Source organism: Rousettus aegyptiacus, unplaced genomic scaffold, assembly GCF_014176215.1.
Source record: "Rousettus aegyptiacus isolate mRouAeg1 unplaced genomic scaffold, mRouAeg1.p scaffold_m13_p_14, whole genome shotgun sequence".
NCBI classification, from domain to species: Eukaryota; Metazoa; Chordata; class Mammalia; order Chiroptera; family Pteropodidae; genus Rousettus; species Rousettus aegyptiacus.
Window position 1 is genome coordinate 30,852,368 of NW_023416289.1, and position 14,261 is coordinate 30,866,628.

At 44.2% G+C, this 14,261-nt stretch overlaps 1 protein-coding gene and 1 pseudogene across 7 annotated transcripts in view; both read right to left on the bottom strand.

The window, feature by feature from the left end:
* Positions 1-14,261, bottom strand: part of ANKRD27 (ankyrin repeat domain 27) — a 50,375-nt gene that overhangs the window by 26,560 nt on the left and 9,554 nt on the right. For 6 of the 7 annotated variants that reach the window (XM_036231564.1, XM_036231561.1, XM_036231562.1 and 3 more), the window contains 10 exons: positions 8,969-9,079; positions 6,921-7,077; positions 6,050-6,204; positions 5,023-5,082; positions 4,881-4,934; positions 4,705-4,770; positions 4,541-4,617; positions 3,622-3,743; positions 2,551-2,629; positions 1,907-2,039 (listed from right to left, as the gene is read on the bottom strand). In XM_036231564.1, coding sequence (XP_036087457.1) covers positions 1,907-2,039; positions 2,551-2,629; positions 3,622-3,743; positions 4,541-4,617; positions 4,705-4,770; positions 4,881-4,934; positions 5,023-5,082; positions 6,050-6,204; positions 6,921-7,077; positions 8,969-9,079 — 1,014 coding nt within the window. Of the gene's footprint in view, positions 1-1,906; positions 2,040-2,550; positions 2,630-3,621; positions 3,744-4,540; positions 4,618-4,704; positions 4,771-4,880; positions 4,935-5,022; positions 5,599-6,049; positions 6,205-6,920; positions 7,078-8,968; positions 9,080-14,261 lie in introns of those variants that run through there. The other variant, XM_036231566.1, reaches the window with a different exon arrangement.
* Positions 5,672-5,790, bottom strand: LOC118611602 (annotated as a pseudogene).

Genomic DNA, 14,261 nt, shown 5'->3' on the forward strand with positions numbered 1-14,261 from the left:
AAAGCAAGTACAGGCACCAGTATCACTTCAAACTTCAAAAAGGTGCTTCTGAATATCCCATTGATTCTCACAACCACCTAGCAAGGAGTGACATACACAGCATTATCCCCAGTATACACAGGAAGATGGACAGAGGCTTAGAGAGATGAACAGACTTGCCTAATGACAAACAGAAGAACTAGACTGAAATCAACACCAGAATAAGAGGGGCCACCCCTCAAACACTCCCCCAGTCCCACTTAGAATATTTTGTGAAGTAAAAGTAGGTGTGGGAAGCCGACTGATACTGTTTGGTTAGCCACCTGCTTACACCCTGGCCAAGCGTTGACCTATATGCCAAGGAAAATAAGAAAGCAGCATAGCCATGGTATATAGTACAGGGGCAGCAAGGAGCAAGGGGTCAGGAGCACCTTTGAGAGGTGCACAACTCCTAGGTGCCAATGGCACCTGTGTCCTCATCAAACAGCATCAGCTAATCCCTCTGCAAGGCAGTTGAGCCAGGAAGAAGTGGCCTCCTAGAACAGTGAGAGGAAAAGAACCAGAAGGGCTGGGCCACCACTTCAGGGGCTATGGGAACACACATTCCTAGAATCTCACAGAAGATTTTAAATGATGAAATCTTACTTCCCTACTAGGAAAGTGAGAGGCAACCGATTCTGCAGACACCTGTGCACTCAGAGTGCACACATGTTCATCCTAGATTATTAATGATTTCCCCCTAAATTTGAAAGAGCTTTTGCAAGTCACTGCCAGTCACATCTGAGATGAGCTGGACAGCCTCTAATTTTGCCCACATACATGTGGGAGGTCAAATCAGGACCCAGACAAGAGCAGAGCTCTCGTTCTTAGCTCTTAGTTCTGCAGTGAGCACTGATACTATTGGGCTACATGCCAACAAGTACAGCACAATCTCAAATTTGGTTAAAAAATATAATTGTACAAGCACAGAAAAAAGACATATATATGCCAAAATGTTATTGAAAGTCACCCCCAGCTGGTGAGCTTACAAGAGACTTTTGTTGTCTTCACTGCAACTTTATATATTGCATATATTGTTTATAGGCAAGTATTAGTCTTCTAATCAGAAAAATATAAAACTCCTCTTGGGGAAAAAACAGTGTACAGTGCTATATACAATATAATTTCAATTATGTAACGTATATGTGGCTAGGAAATACTGGAAGCTACATAAACATGTTAATGATGAATAGATTTGAGAAAAATGCTTTACCCAAATGCACCTGTCTAGACAGGCCCTGTTCTTTTCCAGATGTTTTAACTGATTGTTATTTTGAGAGATTCTAACATCATTAGAAAATTAGGATCCAATGAACATTGAATCCTCACACTCTTAGTTTGGAATACAGAAATCTCTTCACTTTATTAATTTCGACTTTGTGATGTCTGTGAGTACTGTCACGTTTTGCTGGTTGGTATGCTGTGAAGTAGGCTAGCTATACAATCTTGGTTCAAGATCCTCACAATCCACATAGAAATACAATCGCCTCCTCTAGCCAAAGGCCACCAACCAAGAAAATAATAATAAGGCCACTGAGTCCTAAGATTGCATATGTCAGTTTCATTTCTTGCCTATCGTGGTCAAAATATCCAAACACACTGTTTCTTGCCTTCCCTCTGCCCATGTACTTTTAAAGATGCTGAAGATCAATGAAGCGGGATATTAACAACATGATTCCCAGTGAAAACCTACAAGCTTCCACAGCCAGCTGGGTGCTTAGTGTTCACTGTGCTGGGTGGCTGTCAAGCCTCAGAGCCCACAAACAGCTGAGGCCTGTTCTTTGGCAACAATTTAAGAATCAATCCCCTGCCCCCACACCAACCTCAGAACCCTATCTAACATGCCATGACACCCACAAAGAAAGGTCAAGGCAGGAGGGGATCTTACGGGTGGTTTAATGGAGAGGCTTCCTTGCCGAATATATTCGATTGCAGCCTCAATTGAGGTCAGGCAGTATCCCAATTCATCTTTTGCCGAGCTGCTAAATCTGAAGTTTTTGATATAACTCAAATTTGCCATCCTAACAAAAAAGAAGAAAAAGATTTACTGTTGTATATACATTTAACACCTGCAGAAACAAAGCTATTGGTGTGGGTGACTGAAGTCAGTTAGCCCCAGGGAGCAATGACTGCTATTCCTTGTCCTCCATTCAGAGCATGTGCAACTAGAAAAATAAGTAAAACTACTGGTTATTTTCCTGGAATAGGCTAGTTTTTAGAAAGCCGATTACTGAAAGTGAGCTGTGGATTCCTATGGGAAGAGGATGGGCTCTGGGGCCACACAGAACTAGAGTCAGCTTCCTGCTCAGCCAATGAGTAGCTGTGTGATTCACAGTAAGAAATGGAAGTGCCCTGGGCCTCAGTTTCCCCACCTGTAAATGGAATAATAGCCATCCACTGCAGAATGAAGGTGGGGCAGGCACAGAACCTGACTCACAAGAGATACTCAATTTCCTAGAGTTACACTAAAACCACCACAGTCCAGTGCCAGTGCTGACAGTTTGAAAAAGTATTTTAATGAAAAAATATTACCAATTAGGGATCTCTGTTTTCACAAGCAAATATAACAGGACTGATAGCAGATCATCGGCACACATAGTCTCCAAGTTAACTGCAAGAGGAAACACATGATCAAAGCCATCATGAGACTCAAAAAGACCAACAAGTGTTAGCTATGCCCCACTACCACCCAACCCACAAAACCACAACCCAGTAAGATTACACATCAAGGAGAAATTCAATTGCACAATTTCCTTTACAGTGTCCTGAATAGATGTCAGATTCAAGGGGGAAAATGAACACCTAGCATTCTTAGAACATGCACATAAGACAGGAACTCCAAGCAGGCCACCGTTTGCTCCCTTCCTGGGTGGATAGACCCCAAGGAAGTCAGCGACAGTGGACACAGAGCAAAGTTGTGCCTAGAGCCACCGCTGAGAGCCTCTTTCCTCCTGAGATCTGTTTCAAGCACTGTGGAGTCTAATTCTGACATGTAGCTTGACTTTATTATTTTTACTTTCCATTCACATGTTTAAAATTCCAAACAGTACAAAAGCGCAAACAATGACTACCTGCCACCCAGGCTTCTTTCCCAGAGGCGACTACTGTTGCTTCCCGCCTATCTTTCCAGGGACAGTCTATGAATTCACCATCGTATATATGGATATACAGCTGTCCTCCTCTTTCTGCAATGCTGTCAGAAGGGTACCATGCACATTCCTGTTTATTTCATTTAATATGCTTGGAAGGTCATCCCTTATCTGCACACACAGACCTGCTTTCTCCTGACTTTGGTTTATTTTTTCTTAGCTTATTTTGGTTTATTTTTAATGATAGAAAATTTTTAGGCATATACAAAACGAGGGAGAACAGTTAATGAACAGTTGAACCCCAACATACTCATCACCAGCCTGGCTCGTTTCAGTGGCTACTGCTCCTCTGCCACCATTTTCTTACCCTAGTCATCCCCACCCCCATCAGCAGGCACCCACTCAGCAGAAGAGACCCTGGGGCGCTCACACTGGAACGCTGTCCATATGGCCCTTTAAGACAGCACTGCTCCTTAACAGACTTCTGCGTCTGGGTCCCTTCCCCAGCACGAACCTCTCTGGCTGGGAGACTGTGTAATTAGCTGCACCACCTTTCGCAAACAAACCAGCTTCTGCTGTGGGGAGGTGCATTTGTTCAGCTGAGCCAGTTCTCTCTTTGCACGAGGTATGTTGAAGCTATAAAATAATTAGGCAAGTGACAACTTAAGACCACAGTGTGAGGGCCCTTCTTCTTTGGTCTAATAACATATTGCTGATTTACGTTTCTTACAACAAACCATAAGTAATAAAAAGAAAAATATAAATTTAGAAGTGGGGGGAGGGGAAGGTAGGTAGCTGGGGTAAAAGGGGTCAGATATGTAAAACTGGAAGTTATATAAATTACATCAAGTGAATTAAAAAAAAATAGACATATATATATTAAAAAAAAAAGAAATTCAGAAGCCACCTGGCTCAAGTCAGTGGCAAAAAACAAGTTTAAATGTCCCATTCAGGCTGCCAGGTGATATAGCTGCACTGGAAAGTTAGAAAAAACAAAAACCCTTAGCCCCAGAATGAAATTGCCCAAAGGAGAAGAAAAGTGTAAACATAAACACTTTTAAGCATTTTTGTATCCTAAGGCAACTTTAATTCAAAAAGAGGTGCATCTTTGGTAGGGTTCCCTCAGACGGGCAGGAGAGGAGGGATGTCTGCAGGTAGAACCCACCTGGTTATGTGCCCACCTAGAGACCCACTGTGCAAAACCCCAACCCCTTTAGCACCCACCGAGCTAGCATGCTGGCAGACAGGTACAGGAGGGTGACAGCTACGAAACAGTCATCTGCCAACGTAAGCCCTTTATCTTTGGTTCCAAATAACTGCACCGCTCCTCAGTACTAACCAAGTCAAATCAGCATGCTGCCAAGGGCCCTGCTTCTAGAGAAACAGCACCCCTGTCTCTGAGGATGCTGAGCTGTGGCAGCGCAAACCCTTACCTGAACTCAGGTTTCACACCGATATCTTTCTGCTGAAGGTCTTGAAGGCTTCTTGTGATTTTGTTAAAGGCGGCATCCTAAAAACAGATTTTAATGAAGCTTTAAATTTCTTAGAAAGCAATGAATAAGGCTTTCATCCTGGTTGATGACGATTTAGAACTTACTTCGCTTGCTTCCATGGTCCCCACATATTTAAAGATCAGATCATAAATGTCGTGCTGAACGTACATCTGTGAAATCAATGGATCACAGCTCAGGGTATGTGCGGGGCTGGGGAGAGGCAACACGGAGAGCCCCGGGCACTGCTGCCTTCTCTCCCCGCACTGCCCTGGCCTCTCACCTCTACTGCCTGCTTCATCAGGTTCATCTGGGCTTCTTGCCTGGCAAGCATTTTCTAGAAGACAAGAAAAGTACGTACGGTTAAAGAGCTTAGATCTGAAGTGGGCAAACTGCAACTCTCTTTTGAAAGTCCTGCTGCTTACCAGGTGAGAGTCCCTCAGAAGGTGCTGGAGGCATTTGATGTAGAGAGCATTCACCGAGTCCTGTGCAACAGAGCAGACGTACGTCACGCTCGTAAGGTGAAGCTGTAACACAAAACTCGGGACGCGCAACAAGTCCTGGAGTGAGAACACTCCACCAAATGTATTTCCTGGGTGACGAGTTTTAAGTGCTAATGCAAGCTAATCAAATTGATAATGTGATTTTTTTCCAACTTTTTTTTTTTTTGGTGTATATACATAAGGGTAGCAAAAAAATTCTTCTTGGGGTTAACATAGATGGTAACAATATTCGTTTATTCATTTTTTTTCACTTTTCTTTCCCTTCACATATTTTATCATCCAAACATAAAAGGTAAACATAAAGATCTCGGTTCTAACAGTTAAACAAAATAAAATGAAACAAAACGACTGTCAATATTCTAAACCAGGCACTATACTATTTTTCATGTTATTCTGAATTTTATGTTTTAACCCATCATTTCCGATAGTCTTCTTTTATCTATCATCTATCTATCTATCTATCTATCTATCTATTTATTTTTTAGGTGAGGCAACCATTGGTTGACCTCACAGATTGCAAGGACCTTGTCAGCTTACAATCCTTTATTATTATTTTTTAAAATTTCTTTTATGCCTCTGGCACCTGGCCTTCCTAGGTGGTCTCCCATCCAAGTACTAACCAGGCCTGACCCTGCTTAGCTGCCGAGATCAGACGGGATCAGGGTTGTTCAGGGTGGCATGGCCATAGACTCCGACTCTTTCTCATCCCAATACTTAATCTTAATTCTAATAACTGTACTACTAATACAATTCATTTATTCATTTTCATACTTTTCTGTGATTTTCAAGCTTTCTACAGTTGCTTGTACTACTTGTATTGTTAGAAATACTTCAATAAAATTTCCAATGATGGAGGCAGCAAAGTTTCAGAGTGAACTGAGAGGGACCCCAGATCTCTAAACCGGCCTGAGACAGGGCGTGTCTGGCAAAACAAGACACAGCTACTGACTATGTGATGACGGAGGCTCTTTCTTTCACATTCCCTGAATGCTCGCTGGAAAGAGGCGATGTTCCTGTCAAACCTGTCCGAGTGTCTTCCCAAAAACTCTCTCACGTCTTCGATAGTTTTCAGAGAAAAGGAATCTGAGGGTGTTGATGGCTCTTCTGAAAAAGAGACAGAGGGTCAGGCTGGCTGAAGCCTTCACTGTATCCTAACGGGGGACGTGCTACATCCTTTGCTCTATTCCCCCGGGGTTTGGGACCCCATTGTCCAGGGGAGCAGGGAGGTAACCTTATTTCAACATATTGCCCAAGGACAGCCCAGTTACAGGAAAGCCCAGTGTCCAGACAGTCTGGTCCTCTTGAAGCCCTTTCCTGGGACAAAGCAGGACTATCTGGGACCACAGGCATGACCCTTGAGGCTCTGGTGAAGAAACCCTGATTCCTGATAAGAAGAGCCACAGAGTCCATTTGGCATACTGTTATCTCAATTTCCTGGAGCAACTGAAGAATTATTATTCATTAGAATGAGATGTCAAAGAAGCACAACAACAGGACAGGGTGGGTGAAGCCAGAAACAAAGCCAGGCTACCACTTTGCCCAACTGTGGGGGACGACATCCACACTGAGTTCCATGTGAACACTGCCTCCTGGAACCATGCAATATCCAATCTGTGCAACTATATGCAGCACAGCCGCAACCCAGGTCTCCCTAGCTCAAGACAACTTTTTGATTAAGTTCTGTGGGGAATTATATAAACAGTTATGCAGGTTTCTAGTGGGCTCCTAAATATTTTACAGGATGTTTGTAACAATTATGTCAGAAGGAAGTTCAACGAACACATTTCTCCAAATCAGAACGAGGTTTTCTCCCAGAATACCTGAACTCTCTCTCTTTTCCAAAGGATGAGCTATACACAGTAGGCTGAAACTTTCTTCTTTTTCATTGTAAAAAGTTTCTTCGAAGAGAATGGGCACTGAGAGAAGAGAGGCGAAACCAGCTCCTAATTTAATCCTGTTTCCTTGTATAAAGACATCCTGGAACGAGAGAACTGTCACTGTACCATCGGCTGGTGGTGACGGCCTTCCCTCTCCCAGCCTGGACCCCGAGAGGGCACCTCGTCCCACCTGCCCATTCCTTTCAGTGTGGGTTTGCAGAGGAAGAACCACTCTTTTATTTTACTTTTTGATACTAAAATGGTTTTCTTTCCTCTTTGTTGACCCAGCAGTTGTGTCTACATAGTATTCTGATCCTTTTCAAATGTTGCAACAGAAGGAACACTACTGTGTTCCTTACAGTAGCAGGAAACTTGTGCCTTCCAGGAAAAGAAAAAGTAAGAAGGCTCTCCCATCTGAGTAAGAGACCAGAGTGACTGTTGCTGCAACGTGCACGGGGCTGGAGGACACACGCTACAGTCCTCTCCACGGCTCACCACTCTGGCCATGGCTGGGGGGCTCGGGGCAGACCCGCCATGATAAACCCGACTGCTCTGTTCTCTTTGTAGATTTGGGTACCCAAAAGAGAACAAATAAACTACCAAGGGTCTGGCAGCTGTGGTGAGCAGATGCCTGACAGGAAAACAGTGGAATGTCTCATGACACATGGCTGCTGACCCTTGAGCTGGCGTCCACGTCACCCTATGCTCCATCCCTCCTCAACCACACAGTACTCATGAGCCCTGGCTGTCAGGTCCAACGGGGCCAATATGGGTGAGAAGGGTAGTGTGGGCCCCTCCCCTAACCAGGGATAGGAGGGAGACTACGGACAGTTCTGACTAGGAATGGAACCACCCACCTCTCAGAAACTACTTGTTTCCGCTTAAAAAATAACAAAATGCATACCCCAAAGTTAACATCATGAGACAGACCGACATCATGTGCTTCCTAACAAGACAGACTGAGAAAGATGAAACACCATGTAAGGGCATTCCAACGAAAAAGGCGTAACTGCTCATCTAATCACGGGGAACATCAGAGAGCCCACACTGAGTGACAGTCCGCGAAGCAAAACAAAAACGTCAGTGTCATGAGAGACAAAGACGAACTGAGGGATTCTTTGAATTAAAGGAAACTGAAAGGCCAACTGAGCGTACTGTGTGATCCTGGACCTAAAAAAAAATTTTTTTTTGAAGAACATTATTTGTATAAGTAGCATATTTTGTATGAGGATGGCATGCTGGAGAACAGTATTCTATCGATGCTAAATTTTCTGAGTCTGACCACTGCACTGCAGCTGTGTAGAAAATACACACTGAATTGTTTTAGAGTAAAGGGACATGGTGTCTGCAACTCATCCTTCTGAAAAAGGTTCAGAAAAAACAATAATAATACATGTATTTAATATTCATATCTCTATCTCTTTATCTGTCTAGCTTATCATCTATCATCTATCTATCTATCTATCTATCTATCTATCTATCTATCTATCTAGAAAATAAAATGTTAATAGCTGACCAATCTAGGGAAAGGTATATGAGAGTTCTTCGTACTTTACTAAAACTTCCTGTAGGGTTGAGATCATTTTAAAAAAAAAAGTTTTTTAAAAATTAAATATTCATCCCTGATGCTCAATTTGTGGCCGAGAAACCAAAGAGCTTTCAAGGTCACTGGAATAGCTTACTCTCTTGGGACTTTGTTGAGGAGGTGTTCCAGAAACTTCCCTCAATTCACAGACAGGAACCTCGTGGGCTGAGGGAGAGATGCTGGCCCCTCCTCACCCTCCAAGGCCACTGTCAGGGCCCCGCTCACCCCTAACATCCCCTCTTTCCTTAAAGGCAGGGGCCCTCCAGCCCCATCCCTCAGGACTTCTGTGTGTGTGTCAAAGCCATCATTAACATAGACATGAAAGGGTGAGAAGCAGGATTCTCTCCCCTCCACCCACCCAAACACTGAGTGAGCAACCCTGGTTGACCCACAAAGAAATGAATACCTTTCCATTTAAGGTCTGAAAGTGTTCTTCCACTGGTATCAAAATATAGGATTCAAACTGACAAGTAGACTGAATGTTGCTTGTCAGGCTTCCTTTGCAGGGTACTAAGACCTGGAAAAAAACAATTAGGGTGAATATTAGAGAGAGGTGTCATTTACAACTTCAGCAGAATAGGATGTATCCAAAAACATTCCCGCTGGAATTGTTGTGGGGACTTGCTGGCAGAGAGACCGCCTGGGGTCACTTGCCAGACTGGCAGAGGTTGCTGCCAGCTAACTTGATTTGTTGTCATGATGGAGCCCAGGCAGAGGGAGGCGGCACGCGTATTCTTCCATCTCAGACCTGCCGACTGGCGTACTCACTCCCACCTCCGAAGGGTCCCTCCCACCGATAACCCCTGGCACCCCACTCGACCCTCAACAGGCTCAGGAATGATTCCAGATGACGAGAGAATAGTTTGGGAAGTACAAAAAAGTGAAACTAAAAAGTCACACGTAATTCTACCACCTGAATGACAAACACTGTATGTTAAGACAGTTTCCTTCTCGTTTTTTAATTTGCTCTTTTTTTTTTTTTAAGACTAGTTGTGACCATAGTTTGTAAGACAAGCTGCAGAGACAGTTTCCTATCACAGGCCACCACCTCCACCGGAGAAGTCTCGGGGTACCAGACTCTCTGCAGAAGGCTCAGTCTGAAACATGAATTTTGGTCTGACTGTGGCCACTTCGCTGACCAGACACAAGCTTCTCGGTTCAATGCAGCAAAGGGAAGGTGCTCAACTCAACGTGACCTCTTGCCCTGGCAACCAGACATGGACCTGTGCTTCGCTCGGGGACTCACATTTAAGAAGACTCCCTCGGACTCAAGTGTACCTGGAATGAAGGTGACCAAAGTGGCAAAGTCCCGCAGAGCCCCATCTCCTAAGGCAGCACGAAACAAAGCAGATAGCTTCTGCACTGTCCTCTTTGTATATACAAAGGAACGGAGGCTCAAAGGAGTTGAGCAACTTGTCCAGGGTCACACAGCCAGTAGGAGAGATCATGATTCAAGCTCCTGCCAGTTCCTGACCACTGCCCTGTCCTGCTGCCTCCTGGAGCCAGGGCTGGAAGCACAGCCCAGTGCCTGCTAGAGTTTACTTGGCAGACGGCATGAAACTCTGGAGCCTGTGGGAGCAGCTGTCATCAGGCTCCCTCAGGCAGGTTAGAAAGAGCAGCATGGCCTCTCTCCCCACAGAGGGACACACCAATTCCTCACAGCAGAAAGGGAGGCACTTGTTGATGGAAGAATCCATGAAGTGGCCTTGTTCCACCTCAAAAAATCAACCAAGATCTAGATTTAACTACCAATTGCAGAAAATAAGAAGACCGTGTTAAACACCTCCACAGATTATAACTGGCAAAAAGCGACAATGCAGGAAACTCTACAAGATAAATGACCTGTATAAATGAATTGCAACCAAAGAAAGAAAATGAGGAAAGGGGAAGATATAATTAAAAAGAAACTTAAGACTGGTGATGGTTTCACAAGTCTATATACATGTCAAAATTGATCAAATTTAGTGTACTTCAGTTTAGCTCAATAAAGTTGAGGTAAAAAGAGAGACTTAAAGACCTGTCGGTCCAATCTAATGTATGGATCTCCTCTGATTCCTGATTTGAACAAACCAACTGTAAAACAAACAAAAAATTATGAGATGATTTGGGAAATCTGAAGAGTGACTAGGTATTTGACAATACTGAAGTATTGAGGGAATTTTTCTGCTGTGATAATGGCATTGTGATTGTTTTTTAAAATTTTTTTTATTATGGTGACATTGGTTAATGAAATCCAGTAAGTTTCAGGTGTACAATTCAATAGTCAGGCATGTATATATTGTATTATATGTTCACTGCCCATTGTTAGCTTTCTGTCACTGCATACCTGACCCCTTTCACCCCATCAGCCTCCCTTTGTAGTTATGTTTTTCTAAGAATCCTGATCATTTAAAAGTACATTCCTAAATATTTACAGATGAAATCTTATGACTACCTTATATAATTTTCTGGGATGTGCTTCAAAATAATCCAGTGGGTGCGGGTAGAGGGCAGGAAGGAGTAGAAATGTGGCTACCGAACTGATGACTACTGAAACTGGGTGATGGGTGCATGGGGCTCATTATATTATTCTACTTTTATATGTTTGAAATTAAACATAATAATTTTACATTTTAATAAAAGGAAAACTTAGAAAAGGGAGGCCCTTGGGTATAAGCCTGAATTGAGAGACAACCTCCAGGCTCCCTGGGGGCCTCCCGGAAGCAGTGCACACCAAAAGAAGATCCTGGGCACCACAGTCAAGGGAATGTCATGAACCCGACCTAGAGGTCTGCTTAATGCCCAACTCAGAGAGGCCAAGAGATGGGCCCAGTCCAGCCCTGTGGATTAAGGAGTCACACAAGGAAGGGCCCAAAGGACCAGGAACTTCTGAGGTGCTTGGGTGAACTCCACTCCAACTGTGATTGCATTTTATCTACCTGTTTATGAAAGCCTTCTCCACCTCCCTAACTTGCATAGAGCATGACTGGCTCCTTCTGCACTGTGTCTCCATTACCCAACACACTGCTTGACGTGCGGTAGGTGTCCAATTAATGTTTGTTCAGTGAATAGAGGGCCCTCCAATCTCAGGACCCCCTATTTTCAGGCAGATAATGCTTCCTGGAGCATTTTATTGTACACGGAAGCCAGTGGCTGGTGCTCTGTGGCTCCATTCATCTCCACTGGAGTCCTGAGTCCTGCTGGGTGAGGGGTGAAGAAGCCAGCCATGGAAGAGGGTAGAAGGGCAGCTACGAAGCTGCCCAGGGGAGGTGGGTCAAGTGCCTTGGGGACTCACCTAAGATAAAGTTTCAGACTAGTTCTGGAGTGGATGTCATGGAGTTTTTTCTTTTTTCTTTCTTTCTTTCTTTTTCTTTTTCACAGTAGATAAGTTTTATTAGAAGGGAAAGTACACTTCCAGACATGGAAGTGGGCCTGAGCAAGAGAAGTGTGGCTCAAAAGGCCGACCGATTGTCATGGAGTTTTAATGGCCTATGTGGAGTACATAAAGTTTAGAGTTATGGAGTAGGCCATAAGTTAGGGACCTACTCATTTCAAAGTTTAATGATAAAACTTTTTATTCTAGCTCTTTTATAAAGAATTTTAAAAATAGCAATTAAAGAAAAAACAAGTAGAATAAAGATAAGATTCAGCCTTAGTGACGCCCACTCCTGGGTACACTCCTGACTCCTGCCCAGGTTGAGTTACGTACTCTGTGCGAACCTGTGACATTGTCTGTGCTAATACTCATTCCTCTGTCCTACAGACAGCCTGTTGCTTCTAGAACTTTCTGAAGGCATGCCACGTTCTCCACTCACCCATGTAACCTTAGAAACCCAGCCCAGTGCCTGGCACATAGTACTGAGTAAATGTTTGTTGGCTGGATCTATATACTAAATGAATCCTGAGAAGTGGAATATGGCCATCAGTGAGTACCCTTAGCTGGGCTGTCTAGGTATTTTACTTGAAAGTTCTCTGTAATTTATAAGACATGCTGCTAAGTTCCCAAGTTAGCTCTCAAAAGCCTACCTACTCCATAATTAAAGGACCACAGAAGGAACACTTAATCTCCTTTTGTAATTTCTGTTTTTCCTGTAGACAAATGGACCCCACCCCTGTCCACCTGGGAAATCTGGAGAATTCTCTCCCTGATGCCTCATGGACAAGAGCCCCAGGGGTGTGACAGGCCTACCCAGCCTGCTCTGAAGAAGCCACAGTGCATAATTAGCTGGATGGCTAAAAGAAAGGTGACTAGTAGAAACAATGTGTGGGTATCGCAGGCCTCTGCGATTCAACCCTGGGGAACATGGGGCTTCTACTGTCCGGTCAGGGGGCAGATGATGGCAGGAGGCGGCCTCCTGGACGCGGAGGCATTCCCGCCAAAGGCAGGCTTGGGAAAGAAGTCGGACTCCATGAGGGGCTGGGGCAGGTAGAGGAAGCAGTCAAGCTGCATCCTCAGCTGCTGCATGCACGGTCACGTGAGGATTAGGTGGCCCACAAGCTTGGCTTGCAGGGAGAAGTGTGAGGGACAGTTAACCCTAGGGGACACACATTTAAAAGTGGTTATTTCACATGTTTAGAGTCCAATAAAGGACTTGATCCTCAGAGCAGATTCAAGGTTGGCCAAATTTGGCCCTGTGGCCGAGCCCCATGGAAAGAAATTCAGCATTCACCTACTGAGTCCACGTGGATCCCTAAGAGATGACAGAAAGGATGAGTGCTCTTCTAGAGGTGACTGGAATATTCTCCTTTTTCTTTCAACCAACAGATGTGGATGGAGCATTACTCCGGATTAGACCCAAATGAGTCAGTGCTCCCATCACATAGCCTACAGCGGGCAGAAGCCAGCCAACCACATCTGACTGGACAGAGCAGGACAGCAATAGCTATCTCCTTCCCACCACTGCTGACTTCTGCTGAGAAGCCAGCCTCACTGATTCTCAAGTCCACTGAACAAGACCGAGGAATTCCGTGCTGTCCAGTGTGGGCCCCAAAGCAGCTCCTTGTGGATCCTGTGGCTCTTAGGAGGGGCAGGAGTGAGGCGCCTAGGACGCCACTGGGAACTTGGATGACACTGTTTAAGAAGAATCTCCCATTCCGCGGTGTACCTGAAAGGAAGGTGACCAGGATGATAACGTTCTTATTCAAAATTCTCCTTTTGCTAAAGTGAGCTTGAGTGTGACTCCACTACCTGCAGTGGGAAAGGCACCTACTAGGCGACAGGAACTGGGCTAAGTGCTGGCAAACCCGTGCTGAGCAAGCTAGGTCCCACAGAGCTCACTGAGAAATAACAGCATACCGCAGTGTGGCATTTTTAAAAAGCAAGAGAAAGTTATATATAATCCACTCTTATTTAGACAGTATTTAAAAAAATATCATAGAACAAAGATGGGAAGGAAATATTTCCCCAAATAGGTCAGGCCCTCCCAGGTAAGATGACTGCTTTGTGTCCTGCACTTTTTCTCTGTCACACTTACTACAACTATAATGAGGATGTATTTGCCCAGAGATGACTATTTTTCCCACTTGAACTTCAGCCCAATAGGGTAAATAAAGATGGTGATGTATCTTCATATGTTTTGCTGTGTCCTCAGCATCAGACATAGTGCCTTGCCTACAGTAGCATTTAATAACTAGTGTGAAAGAATAAATGTCTTTGAAGAGCTTTTATGAGATTTTTATTTTCTTCTTTGGCAACAGCTGTATTCTCCAATTTTTAAAAA